This window comes from Micromys minutus, assembly GCF_963924665.1.
Source record: "Micromys minutus genome assembly, chromosome: 11".
Classification (NCBI taxonomy): Eukaryota; Metazoa; Chordata; class Mammalia; order Rodentia; family Muridae; genus Micromys; species Micromys minutus.
This window is the reverse complement of record NC_137980.1, coordinates 58,764,811-58,783,669: the sequence shown is the minus strand read 5'-3', so window position 1 is coordinate 58,783,669 and position 18,859 is coordinate 58,764,811. Positions and strand designations below refer to the sequence as shown.

General features: G+C 46.8%; 1 protein-coding gene and 1 pseudogene across 2 annotated transcripts; one reads left to right on the top strand and one right to left on the bottom strand.

Annotated features, from left to right (window-relative positions):
* Positions 1-1,197: 1,197 nt before the first annotated feature.
* LOC308427320 (large ribosomal subunit protein uL6-like) lies at positions 1,198-1,824 on the bottom strand. Its single transcript, XM_080925449.1, has one exon. The coding sequence runs from the start codon at positions 1,800-1,802 to the stop codon at positions 1,224-1,226; it is 579 nt and encodes a 192-aa protein (XP_080781575.1). The 5' UTR covers positions 1,803-1,824; the 3' UTR covers positions 1,198-1,223.
* A 707-nt stretch (positions 1,825-2,531) lies between these two features.
* Positions 2,532-5,399, top strand: LOC308427474 (large ribosomal subunit protein eL28-like; annotated as a pseudogene). Its single transcript has 2 exons — positions 2,532-2,555; positions 4,900-5,399. The product of its transcript is annotated as a large ribosomal subunit protein eL28-like (transcript).
* Positions 5,400-18,859: the final 13,460 nt, after the last annotated feature.

Genomic DNA, 18,859 nt, shown 5'->3' with positions numbered 1-18,859 from the left:
TCCTCCTAAGTGCTGGCATTAAAGCTGTGCTCACCACCACCTGGCCAGATTTTCACTTTTTATGTCTACTTAAAAAAAATTCTTTTACTTTCAAAATTTTATTTTTTGAGATTAAAGTATAATTACACCATTTCCCCTTCCCTTTCCTCCCCTCAGTCCCTTTCATGTCCCCTACTTGCTAATCTCAATTTTCATGGCCTTTTCTCTCTTCATTGTTGTTTTTCACACATACACATGCACACACACCTAGGTATATAAATTCAACCTGCTTGGTCCATTTAGTGTTATTTATATTAGAACAGTTTCAGGGCTGACTAATTGGTATTGGGTAGCCAGTGAAGGAGCTTGACAGTACTAATTTTTAGAGCAATGACAGGTTTTCTTGTCATTATTTGTGTGTGCATTCGTGTGCATGTGTATGTATATGTGTATGTATATGTGTATGTGTACGTGTGTGTATGAGTATGTGTGTGTGCAAGTGTATTTGAGTGCATGTGTGTGTGTGTGTATGAGTATGTGTGTGTATGAGTAAGTGTGTGTGCAAGTGTATTTGAGTGCATGTGTGTGTGTGTGTGTGTGTGTGTGTGTGTGCATGTCTGCATCAGTCTGTTGCTGGTGCCCTCTATCATCTCTTTATCTCCCCCAGGAAGACCAAACACTGGCTTCTCTGTGGGCTCTGCAGCTTCTTCCTCCTGGACACCCTCACCTGGACCACCCATCCTTATATCCTGTGCTTCCTTCTCTGTGTTCGCCGTCACCCAGAACCCTGACTGACCAATAAGACATTGTTGGTTTGGTGCTTGGGCAGGTTACAGAGTTCAACAAACCTCAGCCGTGGCTCCAGCAATGAGACCGAACAGAATAGGAGGTGTGTCGGGGGAACAAAGGATGAGGAAGTCACAGCACAGTATGCTTGCAGATACGTAAATCTGATGTAAAACCCATAACCCACACTGAGAAGTTTCCCTTGGCAAAACTGACGATGATTAAATAATATGTCTATTGAAAACAGTACAAGTGAACCCCAAAGTACAAAACCCAATTGTCCCCTAGAGAGAAAGTTAGCAGCTGAAGCTCTGACTCTTGCCCATACATGCACACGTGCTCACACGCACACACTCATTCTTCTTCTTCTTCTTTTTTTTTTTAATATCTAAATTTTTTATTGTCCCCAAATTGTACTTGTATTAGGGTCTAGTTTCTGGAGCTAGGAAACTGAGGTCTCATTCGTCAGCCTGCTGTACGGTTCCCTTCTCAGACACATAGATGCCATCCAAAAACTTTCTGATATCCTTGTTTTTAACTGTTGTGGCTTGCTGAATCAGAGCCGCTGAATTTGAAACAAGTTCAATATCATTTCCTTCAAGGATTAATTCATCCTTCTGGGCTTGAGAGACCGAACAAGCAACACCTGTCCTCATCCGAACCCTGCGGATGTATTTTTCACCTAAGAAATTTCGGATTTCAACCAAAGATCCATTCTCCTGAATGACGACGTTGATGGGGAAGTGAGCATACACAGACCTCATCTTGTAACGGAAGCCCAGTGTAACACCCTTGATCATGTTCTGAACATGACTGCAGAGGGTTCTGACAGTGGCCAGCTCCTTTCTGTTACCCCACCATTTGTCAACACGGAGCCTCTTCTTTTTCTTCCCAAGAAGACTCAGCTCTACATTGATGTGATTGAAGTCCCTCCGCAGAGTTCCCCTGGGGCCCTTCACAATGACTGTGCGCCCCTTCAGAGTGATTTCGACATTATCTGGAATGTCGACCGTCTGATTGCTGAGAATGGTCTTCATTCTCACAGTAGATGGGGGCAAAGAGAGCACACTCATTCTTCTTAATCAGGGTTTGTCAAGCAAAACCTGTATTTGGGCAAATGTTTGTGTTGTAAAATTTATTTAATCTCGATCTGGGGTTTCTACCCCATCTTTGACCATTAAGTTCCTTGATAAAAAGACACACAACTTTTATTATTTACAATAACCCTTAATCAGCACTAGAGCTGGCCAGATGTGTATGCTCTGCACTATTAAAATCTATTTCTTACTGATAGCCCTGTTATTACTTACTATGTTTCATCTGGGCTGCTCTTCACACCAATTGGTCAGCCCTCAGGGCCATGGGGTTTTGTTGTTGTTGTTTTTGTTGTTTATTTGTTTGTTTGTTTGTTGACTCCTAACCCATAGTGACTTTCTCTACCTCTTTCACTTTCTTCTCCCCCTCATGTTTCTCCTCCAAACCCAGGCTCTAGAACCTTAAACTCACCTATATTTCTTCTACCCAGCTATTGGCTGTCGACATCTTTATTTATTAGTCAGAAATAACTTGGGGGCAAGGTCCCTTAGCATTACCTGAGTCTATATGCAGAATCTCTCATCTCTGGGGCAAGCAGGTCTTAGCATTACCATACACAACAAAAGACCAAACCTTTTAGGAGCAGAGCATATAACCTTTGAGAGTGGTTCAGTTGGATGTGGTGCTGCGCATCTATAAACCCAACAGTCTGGAGGCAAGAGGATTGCCTCATGCTGAAGGCCCTGGCATATAGTGTAAGACGGTATCTCAGAAAAAAAATGTGATTTATCAAAAAGTAAGGAGATAACCCAAATAACTTTATGAAGTTGGTATGATCTTGGTGTCAAAACAGGACCAACAGCTGAAAAGCTGCTGGAAAATCAATCCCATCACTGTATAAAAGATGCTGTTGAAAGAACACACAAAAGCTGGTTCAGTTTCGGACAGTGTCCACTGTGAGCTCAAAGAGCAGCAAGGAATAAGCCATTGAATTAGTTACCTTCTAGTGTTGCGATAAATCACCATCACCAAGGTAACTTATAGAAGAAAACATTTAATTGGGCTTCTGGCTCCAGAAGGTTAGAAAGTCCATGATGGAGGAGTAAAGGAACAGCAGCAAAAATGGCTGAGAGCTCACAGCCTGAACTGTAAGCAGGAAACAGAGCTCACTGGGAATGGCATGAGTCTCAAAGCCCAACCCTGACACACCTTCCCCAACAAGGCCACACTTCACAATCCTTTCCAAAAAGTTCCACGAGCTGGAGACCAAGTATTCAAGCATATAAGACAGTGGAGGCCACTTCCTCCCAAATCACACAGCCATGGTGTCATTTCAGGAAGACAAGGAGATCCAGCCCCAAAACCCAGCATCCCCCTGAACTGGAAATTTCTGGTTTCTTTAACAATTCAACTGTGTCATGTGATTTTTTCTTTCTTTCTGGAAACTGTCTTATGAGAGGCTGTTTGACTGAGAACAGACACGTGGTGTTTTTCTGGAAGCTGCCTTGCGAAAGGGCATATGATGTTTTGTTGGAGCAGACACTTGAAAGGATCCATGATGTTTGGAAAAAATATAAGTAGAACCTCACAGACAGTGAAAGATTGCTCTTGCCTTACTACACCTTGGAATGCTCCGCTGGTCTTCGCTTATCGTGACTTTGTAGAGAGAAACGTGCCAAAGGTCTTCCTGTGGTATTCTGGCTATTAGGCAAGGGGCCTCTTGGTTTCCACTGGATTGAGCCACTGCTGCTGATTCATGTTTGGTGTTTGCTACTGGACTGAACTGCCGATATCCTGACAGTGGAGAATGGAACCACTCCCAAAGAACTACTTCTAAACAGGTCCACAAACCCCTTGTCCTATTAACCATCTTTCTCCCCTACCTTTTGGTCAGTGAGCTAGAAGGGAGGCTGAAGCATTTAAGAACCCTAAATAAGGGGCCTGGGAAGATGGCTCAGTGGTTAAGAGCACTGACTCCTATTCCAGAGGTCCTGAGTTCAATTCCCAGCAACCGCACGGTGGCTCACAACCATCTGTAATGGGATTGACTGCTCCCTTCTGGTGTGTCTGAGAACAGTTACAGTGTACTTATATATAATAAATAAATAAAATCTTGAAAAAATGTTAAAAACAAAGAACCTTAAATAAAATAGGCTATGAAAAATCTAAACCTACATTTCCCAAGGTTGGGTCTATGTAAACCAAGAATATAATGCAAAACTCCAAAACCAGTGTTGTGAGGTATTTATGTGTTTTGTCAAGTCTATGAAAATGTCCATTGTTTGCTTTTGTTTGGTGTGTCTTAAATGTCCTAGCCAAGGATCGAGAGGAAACAAAGCAAACGGGGGCTGGCTCAGCTGGGAAGAGTGCCTATGGTTTTCCCACAGTCTCAGCAACCATTGGTTTATGGCAAATTCCAGGGATCTGATGACCTCTACTGACTTCTAAAGGCACCAGTCACCTGCTGTGTGGTGCTCAGGTAAATGTAGCAAACGGACCATACAGATCAAATAAAATAAAGAAATCTAAAAGCTTGCTTTATTTGCGTTTTGTAGGCACGGATGTATGTACTAAAGCAAATAAACCTTGAAAAAAAAAAAGCAGGACTAGGAATTGGGGGAGGTAGAGTTTTCTTATAGAAAACTTTTAAACACACAAATAATCACGGGGACCAATCAGTTCAGCTAAGTTGCTAGGTGTAGAATCCGCAAAGTCAATAATTCCATTACCCATCAGTTACAGAACAGAAAAGCAATCCAAATGTTCAGTAGGAGTAAAAGCCTCAACAAATCGCACACCGAGGCTCTGATGAAAAAATCTGGTTAAAGTGCAAGCCTTGTGGTTAGTGGGTAGCTGTTAGTGGTTCTCCTCTCCCAAAGTGCCACACTCACAACCAAACTGAATGACAGAGGCGGGTGAATTAAGGATTTCTGCTTCCCCCCAGCTAAAATGTCATGAACACAAAACAGCCATCGCGCCAGAAAGATAGGAGGCGCTGGAGGAAAGCCAGTGCCTGGGCCTCCTGGCAAAGGATTCTGAGACTTTACCAGCATCTCTCACATATTGTAGACAGGGCATTATTGCTGAATTCCGATCCAGAACAGACAGGGCTTGGTTAAGGGTGATGAAGAGGAGTCCTCCTCTCTCTTTCCGTCTCCGGCCGCCATAGGGAGAGGAGCCACTGACACGTCTGAGCATCTGCAGTGGATGGTCGTTCAGAACCGCTCCAGGCTCTGGATCAAGAGGAATAAGCAGACATACAGCACAGAGCCCAATACTCTGAAGGCCCGAAACTCCTTCCGCTAAAATGGGCTAATTCACCGCAAGACCGTCGGAGTGGGGCCCTCGGCTGTTGGCAAAGGGGCCGTGGTGGTTAGGAAATGCAGATCGGGTCAGCGCAAACCTGACACTTCTTACGTGAAGACCACCATCAACAAGAATGCTTGGGCTACCCTCAGCAGCATCAGGCACATGATCCGAAAGAACAAGTACCGCCCTGATCTGCATATGGCAGCCATCCGCAAGGCCGGTGTCCTCCTTTGAAGCCAGAAGCCTGTAGTGGTGAAGAGGAAGCGGACCGCCCCACCAAGAGCTCCTGAGCCCCAAACCCCAGAAGCAATAAAGAATCCACTGACTTGTTCAGACACACACACACACACACACACACACACAGAGAGAGAGAGAGAGAGAGAGAGAGAGAGAGAGAGAGAGAGAGAGAGAGAGAGAGAACAGAGACAGAGACAGAGAGAGACAGAGGGAGAAACAGCGAGACACAGAGAGAGAGAAAGAAGTACAGCTTTTTGTTAACACCTACCCTATTCTAGGGGAAATGGGGAAGCCTACCCTAAACCTTGTGGTCATCATGGCCACTCCATCCCTCAGATTCAGATGCCAGGGGAAGCGCTGTGATTTCCCACAATGTTGTCAACAGGGAAAGCAGAGAGCTTTTCTTTTCTCCTTTACCTGGTAGACATGGATGGTAGTGGGAATTCCTCACAGAGACGTTATCAAATGAGCCTCCCACAGAATATCAAAGGAATATATACAAATATATAAAACAGGCCCTGGTTAACCTCAGTAATGCAAGGATCATTCAATGCTTGGATTTAATCAGCATAACAGACCACATTTATAATGTAGATCTTTTTAAAAGAAACATAAGCGTTAAAAAGCACTTGACTGACACAGGTGAAGGAGAACCCTCAAACTTTGCCTGGGAAACATGGGAGAGCTGGCCCTGGTGTGGGCATGGGAGAGCTGGTCCTGGTGTGGGCATGAGAGAGCTGGCCCTGGTAGGGTGGGTGCAGGAGAGCCAGCTAGATGAACAACTCAGGTACCACCCATCTCTCCCATTCCAGGAGACCTGACTCCCTCTTTTGGCCTCCATAGGCACCAGGCATGCATGGGTGTGGGTATACATGTAGGCAAAGCATTCATATGCATTAAATAAATAAATCTTTTTTTTGTTTTTTTAAGTTTCAGCATGAAAATCCTGGGAACCATTCAGCCTGCATACAAACTACATGATGGAGCAGTTGTGTTCCTGCGGACCGCGGAAGAACAGTCGCAGCAAAATATAACCAAGGATGGGCTCAGGAACACACTGAGCTGAGGTTACCGCTCTGGGAAGCTGGTGAGGTGCTGCTCAGCACGCTAGGGTTTCCCTGGCCAAGGTAGCACCAGGCACGGGTGCTCCGGGTCTCAGCTGTCTCTGGGGTGGGCGGACTCTGCTGTCTGGCTGCTGCAGGTCTCTGTGGCCCCTGTGCAGCTGTGGAAGCCGCCATTTTCTTCACAGCCTAAGTCTGCCTGGCTCTTGGATGATGCCTCTCCTGCATTTGTGCGTTGTGGACACGAAAGAACTGCCTAGGAAGGAGAGAGACCCTCAAGTCCCTGTGTTTCTCCAGACACTCCCAGTAAGCCTGCAATTAAAGCCACCATGCTGTGGCATCTCAGAAAATGGAATTTGCATAATTTGAAATTTGAGGAAAATCTCTAAATACTTTAATTTTGATAGAAACCATTTCCACTGCTGACATGTGTCTACACCTATAATTTCAACTGATAAATTGCTGTAATTTCTCCTCCATTTTATGTTCTTTCGAACATTAATTGTCACTTGCAGGGTAAGACGCTATAGAAAAGAAAGGAAGAGAAAAACCGCACAGCCAGGAGCATGGAGTGACTTTGTGGGTGATTGTTCAGCTTGCAGATGCAAGCGGGGTCTGAACCCGAGCGGTGTGTGGACAAGTGCAGCCTGTTCATCACATATACACACACCGCACACTCACATAAACACACTTCAACACACCCACACACTCCCACAGACACACACTATCACACCCCACACCCCTGTATACTTCTAAATGCCCCCTCACACTCCCACAGACACACACTATCACACCCCACACCCCTGTATACTTCCAAATGCCCCCCTCACACTCCCACAGACACCCCTACCTGCCTCCACCCACCCACAGACTAACCTCACTCCCTCATCACCTGCCCTTTGCTTATCCCACAATTCTTCCCAGAGTGGGAGGCTAATGGAACATGGCTTTGCCAAGGAGAAAGAAAGCAGGGAGGTAGTTTCCAGGGGTGTGAGAGGTGATAAAACACCTTACTCCTTAGGACTGGGTGGGACATTTATCTCAGAAAATAGGATCCTGCCAGCCTGGCTGGAGGCAGCCGAAGGCAGCTCCTGTCTACTGAAAGTTCTCAGAGACGCCACCCAAACCCACCCACTTAGCACCTTCAGGTCCTTCACCCCTTTTCTGTTGACCCACTTTTCAAGACAACCCTTAGTTCGGCCCCTCCTCCCACAGGCCAAGCTCCTCCCCTCCTTGTAGCTGCGGAAGCTGTTCTGACCAGGGGATGTCAGGAGTCACTACTGCCTTACAGTCTGTCCACCATTGTGTTGAAAACAGTCCGAAAACATCCCCCTGCTGTGGATAGCCAGAATACAGCAGCATAAAACCCCTTCCCGTGGACCTCCTCTTAGCCAGAACCAGTCTATTAAAGTGTATTAAAATTAAAGTCTGGTCCTTCAGAGGATGCTATGTCTTCTATTACCAGGGTCTTGAGCTGGGTGGGGGCAGGGCAGTAACTGGGGATTAAGCAATACATGAAGAGGACCCCCCACCCATCCTGCTGGTTCCTAAGACTGCAGCCCAGTTCCTCTTCTGCCACACTACCTCTGTCTCAGCCTTTCCCACTATGTCTTCCTTCTCAGTCCCACATCCAGGGACTCAGCGCTGAGCATCTGGGGTAGACCTTGCACAAGATGAGACTGTTCCCTCCTAAAATGACCTCCCTCTATGAGTGCCTTCTCCATATTGGGTTGTCAGTCCCACCCCGATATACTCTGTGGTCCAAGGTGGACCAGAGCTCAGCAGCCACCAAGGATCTTCTGGCATCTTGAGGAAATGAGACATTCTGTCCTCTCTTCCGAGCATACACCAGGTGTCGTGGCACACGGGCCCATGGCTTGGCAGATGGTACACAGACAGCTTCATCTATCCGGCCCCCACCTGTGCGACCTTGACTCAGAAGAGAGGGACTGTAGCCACCTGTGTGGAGCTTTTTATTTCACTGACCCACGTCCAACATACCTCTCCCATGCTGGGGCCATGATAGGTTTCTGAAGAGAGAAATAGTCCAAGACAGGTTCCCCTTGCAGCCTTGTCCCTGAACCGGGTCCTCTTTCTTCCCTTGCCTCCTCTTTCCCTTCTCCCTTCCTATTATCCTTCCCACTGTCCCTCCCCAGCACCTGGTCTTATCACGCTTGCAGGCACGTTGTGCAAGCAGCCATGCAGACACAGATGTCACTTAGCCATATCCCTGACCTGAGAAGGGAGTGTCCCTCCTCATCTATAAAGTGACAATAGGACTTTGTGCAGCGTATGAATTGAGGACCTTGAGGAGAAAACGGCCCTGAAGTTGTATGTGGTCCGCTGTGTGGAGCAAGAAGGCGGCCAGAGAAAGGCTGGGTCCTGTAGAGAGGTGGGGGCACTGTACTGCTGGCTCTGAGGGGTAGCAGTGTACTCATGACACCAGAGTCACTAGGAGATAGAGGGTAGATGAGGAAGGAAGTCATCTTCCTCTGAGCCTGTAGTGTATGGGACCCACCCTGACCACCCGTGTGTGTGTGTGTGTGTGTGTGTGTGTGTGTGCATGTATGCTGGTACATATATATGTGTTCATATATGCAATGCAGGTACCTGTGTGTATGTTCATATGTGCAGGTACATGTGTATCTCTGCATGTACGTGTGTGAATGTGTGAGTGTGTGTGTATTCATGTATGCAGGTGTGTGTGAGTGCATGTGTGTATATGTGTGTTTGTGTATGTGTGTTCATGTATGCAGGTACATGTGTGTGAACGTGTGTGTGTGTGAGAGTGTGTGTGTGTGAGTGTGTGTGTGTATGTGTGTGTGTGTGTGTGTATCAGGACTCTTCCTCAGTTGATCTTCACCTTGGTTTTTAAGGAAAGGTCTCCCACTGAATCCAGAGTTCGATAATCTAGCTCGGCTGGCTGGCTGGCAAAAAAAAATGCACAGACCCTGCCTCTGCCTCTCGCTGTGTGCTGAGTGTCTGACACTTTGTTCTGGTTTTGCTTTGTTTTAACGTGTGTACTGGGGATCACACTGTGTCTTTGTGCTCGTGTGGCAAGCACTTCACTGGCTGAATCATCTCCCCTTCTCCCCGCCCCCACCAGAGTCTGCGTCTTTACTACAGATGAGAAAAGGCATGGGACTTATGACCTCAGCTGACTGTTCAGTGTTGGGGTTTTTAAAAAGGATTTATTTATCATTTGTTTATTTATGTTTGTGTTATGTGTATGAATGTTTTGTCAGCATATAAGTGTGTGTCCACATGCTTAGTGCCAGCAGAGGCCAGAAGAGACCACTGGATCCCCTGTGACTGGAATTACAGACGGTTGTGAGCCACCACGTGGGTGCTGGGAATCCCGCAGTCAGTGATCTTAACCTCAGGGCCATCTCTCCAGCCCACTGAGATGATTGTGTCTATTACTTTTAAGTCAGAACCTCTGTAACATCTGTCTTTGCAGAACGATGTGTGCAGACAGGGGAGGGTTTGCTGTTCAGGGGCTGAGGCCATAAGAATGTCCCCTTGGGACAGATGCTGAGGAGCTCCTGGGCTCTTCTACTTAGGAGGCCACCAGACCCGTCATGAATGGCTCCGCAGAACAGAAGGATGACTGGTTCTACCCGCTTGGTCCTTGCTGATTTCCTGTGACTTTTCTAAGCAACCCAATCCCGTCCATTGTCCTCCAGCTGAGGGGTCAGAAGTGGTCGCCTGAACAAAACTAAGGCGAAAGCCCCAGTCTTCATAGTTCCTTCTCCTCCAGCTTTCACTCTTAAGACCCTCCGTGACCCACGATGAACACGCCAGGAAACTCTGCTTGCTTGGAGAGCAGTCGGCACTGATGGTTCCCTTCGTTGCTACATTCATAGGTTCCCATGGAGACTGAGATATGGCCATCTTTGATGGAAAACTCTTCTGTCTCCTAGGATCCTTGGATCTGACTGTAATCTTTCAACCTGCTCTGTGGTTGTATACACAGAAGGTAGTAGACCCACTGTGAATTTTTATGTTAAGAATGTCCCATTTACTGAAGAATCTCTCCCAGTGTCCCTGGATGGCCCTCCACTTCAAGAGAGCTCAGGGTTGCCCATACAAAGTCAACCATCCAGGCAGGGAAGATGGAGACACAGTTTAACTCTAGCTGCCTTTAGGACAAGCAGGTGCTCTACAGCAGCCACGAATGGCAAGCTTGGAAGCATGGCTTCAGGGGTCAGCTGTGCTAGGAAAAAGATGAAGGGGGTGGGGAATATGCCCCATGGAGGTGCTGGGTGATGGGGGATGCCTCTGTAGAACCCATGTTGGGAATTTCTTCCCCCTGAGGGACCAGCCACACAACGGTATAGTACAGAATAGAATTTATTCAGGGCACAGGTAGGGGAGCTGTGCTTTCTGTGGGTCTTTGGCTCCTATGGATTGGCCCGGGGTCTCTCTGAATCTCTGACCTTGGTCTGACCTCTGCTACTTTATCTCGAATGGCTCCGAACACAAGAACCAGATTTTATTTCCTAGAATGAGGATCAGATCATGGCTCCTTCCCTTCACAGTAAACCAGGAGACTAAGGAAGCGTGTTTAGCCGTTGCTGCCTTGAACATGTCTCTATCTTCCTAAACATATGTGTGCTGGTGATACCCAGAACTCAGGAGTCCTAACCAGCTCTCTCTGAGGCCAGCCTCTAACTGGCCACAAAATGGTTCTTCTCACACTTTTGAACAGAGACTGATGGCCACAAGCCACTGGTGTCCTGGCTGCAGCGCTGGCTCAGTACACAAGGGGACCAGGAGATGTTTGCTCTGGAACGTTCCAAACATATTTCTACCGAGTTCCTATATGCATGCTCATCCTTGAAAGGACATCTCGGTGGCCCAGAATCGCCGCTTATGTTTTCCCTTCTGTTCACCTCCCACCCAGGAGTACACGTGGCTTCCCCGATGACTTGGGCTGGGAGCTTTCCCCACATCCTGCTCATAGACACCCTAAGAACGCATCCCTGAGATCCATGCCTCAGACTGTGGAGAATGGCCTGACCCAGGAAGCATGGCTGCTTGCTAGGTGCTGGGTTCAATAACTGATTTCCTTTTCATGAAAAGACAAAGTGATTTTTTTTTTTTTTACCTTTTAGGTTTCTGAGTTTAAAATATCACAAAGTTGATGGTTCTGTGTTTGTTTTGTCGTGTTCTATAAGGTGCATATTGAACTCAATTATTTTTCTAATTCCTGATGTTTTTATATGTCCTAGTTGCTAACCAGCATGTAGGGTCTGAAAGACATCCACCCTCAGGTTGTCAGTCTGGACAGTAAGGTTAAGAGACACCCATCCTAAGTGCCAGCTGGGTTCTTATGTAGCAGGATATTCTCAGGGGAATTTTTTTCACAGTTTCATACTTACCTTCTTCCTCCTCCTCCTCTTCCTCTTCCTCCTCCTCCTCCTCCTCCTTCTCTTCCTCCTCCTCCTCCTTCTCTTCCTCCTCCTCCTCCTTCTCTTCTTCTTCCTCCTCCTCCTCCTCCTCCTCCTCCTCCTTCTCTTCTTATTCCTCCTCCTCCTCCTCCTCCTCCTCCTCCTCCTCCTCCTCCTCCTTCTCTTCTTCTTCTTCCTCCTCCCCCTTCTCCTCCTCCTTCTTGCCCTGCTCCTCCCACCATGTGGGCCATTCCATCACATCTGTGTGAGACAGCAGCTATGGATGGTGACTGGAGAAGGGAGAGGTCAGGTAGAAATAAGGCACAGACACTGGAGGAGAGAAAAATACAGAGGAAAAGGGAGGGGCACAGAAGGAAACAGGAGGGGAGGAGGAAAAGCACCTGACGGGGAGGAGGAGCTGGAGGAGGGAGAAAAGAACACAGAAGAAAAAGGAGAAGGAAGAGAGAAAACATGAGAGGGAAGAAGAGACAGAGGAGAGAAGAAAACACAGGAGAGGCACCCAGAACTGACAAGCTGAGTCTCCCCAAACCGCTGTCTGCTTTTATGGCTCTCTCCAGGTTGTATTTAACTATCTCTCTTCCCAACCACTAAATTTCCAGTTCCCTGAGCTGCTTGTGGTGTTTTCTGGTTGGGAAGGAAGCGTTCATCTAATTTAAAGCACAGTGACCCACTGAATTTCAGGGTGTGGTTGTAAACTGTGCCTTTAGCCTGTTAGAAACCCCACTTCTCTGAGTACAGTTAGGAAAACCCAGAAAGTCGAGCTTGAAAGGCTAACCTGGGATTCTACTTGCACCTTACTGGGGATCTTCTGAAGGTGTCAAGACTGCAGAGGATCTGTGAAGGAGGTCTGTCCCATTAAGGTCTTCACCTAAGACTGAGAGGGGTGCAGAGAACCTTGGCTGCTGATCAATATCTGGGGCAGTGCTGGCCCAGCCTGTGGCTGGTCATCTCTACAGTTCTGTCTAGATCTCCTGGTCCTTGTCAAGTCCGCCCTAAATGCCAAGAGACATGGTCCCTGCCAGGACTTAGTCATGGCCCAGGACAGTCAGGCTCATGAGCATGCCCCCCAGTGTTGGGGACACCAAAGCCTCAGGTAATGGACAAAGCCACACAGTACGTACATTTCAGAGAATTTTGGCCTGTCCTGTATTTCATACTATAGAGAGAAGCAGCCTTTGGGACCAGGGACACTCAAAGGTGGGAACAGAAGGGATACTTGAAGAAAAATACCTGCTTTACTTGGGAAGGTATAGATTAAAAGAGAAAGTGTGAGCCCAAGCAGCAGCTCCACCACACAGAACCCTGAAGGAAGGTAGCACCAGATGCTATGCCATGCCGAAGCCTTTGGTCAGGTCTAGGGAACATCTCAGCTGGTGTGAGGCTTGTGAGCTATTACATCCCCTGTACAAACACACCACTGTGTGCACAAACATCTGCTGTGTGCATGAACACCTACTGTGCATATAAATGTTCGACACATGCATGGACATCTTCTTTGCTCAACTACAACAACAGAGACAAATCATGGTTTGTGCCTGGAGGTTGTGGCCCCATATCTCAAGCTGAACACAAATCTTGGCCTCTCTGGTTGGACTCTGCACCTGAAAGCTCTTTTTAAAAAGATTTATTTATTTATTATATATAAGTACACTGTAGCTGTCTTCTGGCACAGCAGAAGAGGGCATCAGATCCCATTACAGATGGTTGTGAGCCACCATGTGGTTGCTGGGATTTGAACTCAGGACCTCTGGAAGAGCAGTCAGTGCTCTTAACCACTGAGCCATCTCTCCAGCCCACCTGGAAGCTCTTAAGTGGTTCGGGAAGGACACCTACTCACAGCATCTAATACATTTGATACATTTTCTAGCACCAATGTGGATCAAAAATAGTTTCATTATTATATAAAACTACAGATTTTATATAAATCCATTACTTAATGATCTTGGTCTCAACTAGCCCAAGTGGCCTGGAGGGGCAGCCTTCCCACACAAAGGGTCAATGTGAACTGTGGCCATGCCTGTGTTACAATAAAACTTTATTTACAAACATGCTGAGGGTCAGTTCAGCCTAAAGATAATAGTCTCCCATGCTTGTTCCTGACCAGAGCTCTCACTGGGTGATGTTCATTGTTGGGGGGGAGCTGGGGGGGTTGTCAATGTCTAGAGATATTCTCAATTACTATAGTTAAGTACATTGTGGAGAGGGTGATAAAGGGATCCCACGGGTGGGATGAGGGGGTCTCCTAAATATTTCCTAGTACACAGGGACACCCATTTAGAACTTCCTGCTCCAGGAGCTCTGGCCAAGGCCCTTGTCCATAGCCCATTCCTAATGACCAAGTCTTTGGGTGTATCACAAGCCTCTGTCTGTCTCCCAAAATAGGCCTCAAACTTTGCACTGAGGTAGGTATGAATGTCACTTCAGGAGTGTTAGGAATATGTGTGAGCATGTATGAATGCATACACGCAGGTCTTCTGGGCACTGATGGTCACCCACCTTTAGCATCAATCTTAAACCTGAAGGCATGGGTTATATGAATAGTTCTGGGTATCCAAGCGTGAGCGGCAACATGCAGCAGAGCCCATTTCTAAAATGGATTCTGAGAAAAACCACCTCGGCCTAAATCCCAGATGTTAGGAAAAGGATATTTCTGGAATCATGTTTACTGCTTCGTAAGGCAGGACAGAAAGATGGGATCATGGAAATGAGGCTCTTACCCTGGAGTCTAAAGTGTCTCACCAGCTTGAGGATTAGAATTGTTAGAATTCCAGCACGCGGTGCACGAATGTTATGTGTGTGAGTCACCAACCGCTTTTTAAAATTAGATCTAAGGCCTACTCCTTGAGATGGAACCCATATCTAACACTGCTGAGAACTAGGTAGGTTATGAGTTTAGGGGGGAAATCTACTACTATTGTGCTACTAAAGGAAAACAGCAAAATAGACGCCAAATGACGTATCGCTGTTCCCATAGATCGGTGCCTTGCTCATTCTTGATCAGAGAAGCTTCTTTTTGCAGTCGATGATACTTAACACAGACCCACAACACAGGAACAGGAGGAGAGTAAGAGTCTTTGGAACACTCAGCCAGACATGGATGCCTTCATCAAGCCCCTCTCTGCAAGGCTCAAGGATCTATTCAGAAGACAAGGCGGAAGGATTATCAGAGCCCAAGATGATGGAGGACACCAATGATACAGTATCTTCCAGATGATGGAGGACACCAATGATACAGTATCTTCCAGATGATGGAGGAGCCAATGATACAGTATCTTCCAAATGATGGAGGAGCCAATGATACAGTATCTTCCAGATGATGGAGGAGCCAATGATACAGTATCTTCCAGATGATGGAGGAGCCAATGATACAGTATCTTCCAGATGATGGAGGAGCCAATGATACAGTATCTTCCAGATGATGGAGGAGCCAATGATACAGTATCTTCCAGACATGTGATGTACACATGAACTCACAGACTGCAGCAGCACAGGCAAGACCTACAAAGGGGTCCCGGTACTGAGAGGGGAGAGCAGACATGGCGTTTCTCTTCTAGCCAGGAAGCGATCTGCAATTGATACCCACTGGCAAAAGGGTCTGTCAGCCACAGTTCTGGGCAGGCCGCTATGCAGGAAATAAACTTGGCAATTTTGTGAACTTTCTGTTTCATTTTGCTCTGTTTTGGCTTGTCTGTCTGTTTGTATTGGTTTTATTTGGCAAATAAATAAATAAATAAATAAATAAATAACCCAGGCTGGAGAGATTGCTTAGTGGTTAGAGCACTGGCTGCTCTTCCAGAGGTCCTGAGTTCAAATCCCAGCAACCACATAGTGGCTCACAACCATCTGTAATGGGATCTAATGCCCCCTTCTGGTGTGTCTGAAGACAACTACTATGCACTCATAAACATAAAAATAAATAAATAATCTTAAAAAGAAAGAAATTGACAATCTGATTCTAAAATACATAAAATAAGTAAATGAATGAATAAGCCAATGAGATGATTCCTAATGACATTCTGCTACAGTCATAGATTGGTGTCTGGCCCAGTTGTCATCAAAGAGGCTGCACCCAACGACAAATAGAAACCGGTGTGGAGACCCACAGCCAGACAGTAGGCAGAGCTTGGGGAATCTTGCAGAAGACGGGGAGGAAGGATTGTTGGAGCCAGAGGCTCAAGGACACCACCAGAAAACAGCCCACAAAATCAACTAACCAGGAGTTAGAGGGACTCAGAGACTGAACCGACAACCAGGGATCCTACAAGGGTCTGACCTAGGTCCTGTGAATATGGTATGGCTGTGTTCCTTGGTGTTCCGATGGGATATCTAACAGCTGCCTCTTTTGTCCGCGTTTGAGACCCCTTTCCTCCTGCTGGGCTGCCTTGTCCAGCCTCAATATAAAAGGATGTGCCTAGTCATTTTTCTTTAGATTTATTTATTTTATGTATATGAATCTTCTATCCGCATGGACATCTGCATGCCAGAAGAGGGCATCAGATCTCATTGCAGATGGTTGTGAGCCACATGTGTTTGCTGGGAACTGAACTCAGGACCTCTAGAACAGTCAGTGCTCTTAACAGCTGAGCCATCTCTCCAGCCTCAAAGTTTTTTGTTTTTAGTTTTGTTTGATTTGTTTTTGCCTTTCAAGACAGGATTTCTCTGTATAGCTTTGGTTGTCCTGAAACTCACTTTGTAGATCAGGTTGGTCTTGAACTCGGGGATCCATCTGCCTCTAACTCTCAAGTGCTGGGATTAAAGGCACGTGCCACCACCACCACCTGGCATGCCCAGTTTTATTACAACTTAATATGCCTTTGGTTGATATTCCTGGAAGGCCTGCCCTGTTCTGAAGGGAAACAGTGGAGTGGGTGGGAAGAGGGGAGGTGGGGAGAGGAACTTGGAGAAGAGGGAGGGAAAACTGGGGTCAGGATGTAATACACAAGAGAATTAAGAGAAAGAAAAAACCAGAAAGACATTGGCCCAGCTGGCCCAAAGCTTAGGGTTCATACACTGTGGAGAAAGGTGGAACTGTAGGTTCAGTGGGTGTGAGGAACAGGTGGGTATGAGGAGCCTGTGCACATCTGAGGCCACAGTGATGTCTGGGCCTGCATTGCTGCCAAGGTCCACGTCTGGCTTCATGGCTCTACAGCAGCCGGTCTGTGCTGTTACCTGTGGCCCATGCTGCCTGGATCAGGTATCAGTAGTCTGAGCTACTGCCTGAGACCATGTGGATGTCTGTGGGCCAAGATGAACTAAGTGTCCTGTCCTGCCACCTGAGACCATGGTGATGTTCTAGCCCAAGCTGCTGCTGAGGACTATGTCTGGGTCTGTGGTCCTGCTGCACCTAAAGTCTGTGTTAATGTCTGATGCCTATGGCCTAAGTTGCCCTCAAAGATCATGCCAATGTATGTGGTCTGGGCTGCCACCTGAAACCATGTGGATGTCTCTGGGCCATGCTGCGGACAGAAGCCATGGCCAGGTAGGTGGTCCTATTGCAGTCAGGGTCTGTGTCGATGTCCTCAGCTCATGCACCACCAAAGGCCATGCAGATTTCTCTGATTTGGGCTGCTGGCCAATGCCATGTTGATGTCCGAGCACTGTGCTGAGTTGCTCCTGCTCTCGATGGTCAGTATGTGAGAGCTGGCTCTACCCCTCACCAGCTGTAGCACTCCAGAGAGCTGGCCCAGCTGACTACTGCATTGGGTGAGCATGTTGGGGAAGCGTTAGAGAGCTCACCCTGGAGATATGGGTGCAGAAGAGCTGAAAGGTTCACCCCACTCCAAGGTCCAGATCCAGGGCTTTGAGTCGGCCCACCCCAACTCAACATCTACCCCATCTATGAATTGATGATGACGCAACGCATAAAGGGGCCATTTCTGCAGACCTGAAACTACAGGATCTCCATGACACATGCCACACGGAATATCCAAGAAAAGCTCCAGTGAGGATCCAGTATTGATAGCACAGCAGAAGCCAGAGGCCTCGAACCAGACTCGTCAAAATGAACATTTGCAAAGAAAGGTGTGTGGGCAAGAGGGTGTACTGTGTGACACACTGTGACACACAACAGTTCTCACGACAAGATTTTGGTTTGGTTTGAAATTATTTTCTTTATGAAGGGGTTGCAAAGGTGTAGGGCAGATATGAAGGGACAAGGAATGAGTGGGATTAGGGTGCAGGATGTCAAATCCACAAAGAATCAATATGAAGTTTTAAAAAGTCCTAGTACATTTACCATGAAAGTCACTAACACAGAGAGAATATTCCTCTCTTAAGAGATGCTTCAAATAAGACTGCTAAGGCATCAGGGAGCCATGTTTGCATAAGCTAAGCATGTCTGGCCAAGTGTGGCCTTTCTCTTTCTCTGCCATAAACCTGAACTTGTCTAGGAATTTCCCAAGAAACCCCATTTACAGTAAATACCTGTCCTAGCCCCTTTGTGCAATTCCTGAGGTGTATGGTTTTACCTTGTTAGATAACAATCAATCCTAAGGAAGGCACCTCAAGGACCATTTCATAATCACACTTTCTGAGAAGGTTGGAAAGGAGATTAGGAAGGAAAAGAAAGTCCCAGTCAATCCTTTCAGCTGTGCTTCAGAGACTACCAAAATCATGTGCCTGGCTACTTTGTAAAGACACTTACACAGGCTGGTCTCTTGAGGAACCCACACCTATGCTTGGGTGTGCCTTGACCTTTTTTTCTAAATACTCTAATCCTATTAAAACTTTTGCTTGAGTTTATATTAAACTATCTTCCTAACTGTGCTGACTCTGGCTTCATTTTGACTCCATTTGTTCTGGCTTATTCTGAAATTCCTTTCCTGAGTTCAGGTCTCAAGAAAAGATTCGATCTTCTGCAAGTGGCCGTACAGAGCTGTGTCTCTGATGTCTTCCCAAATGCCCTGACCTTCTAAGAACGGCCTCAGTAAGCCAGGGACACTGGTGTCGGTTCCCAGGTTCCCTTCCTCTGGGTACATGGCCACATCAGCCAGATCTCCACTTCACCAAAATTGCTGAGATAATCAAGGTAAACGGTTC

Coding starts and splice junctions, on each gene's coding strand:
- LOC308427320 (XM_080925449.1), bottom strand. CDS start 1,802: ATGAAGACCATTCTCAGCAATCAGACGGTCGACATTCCAGATAATGTC.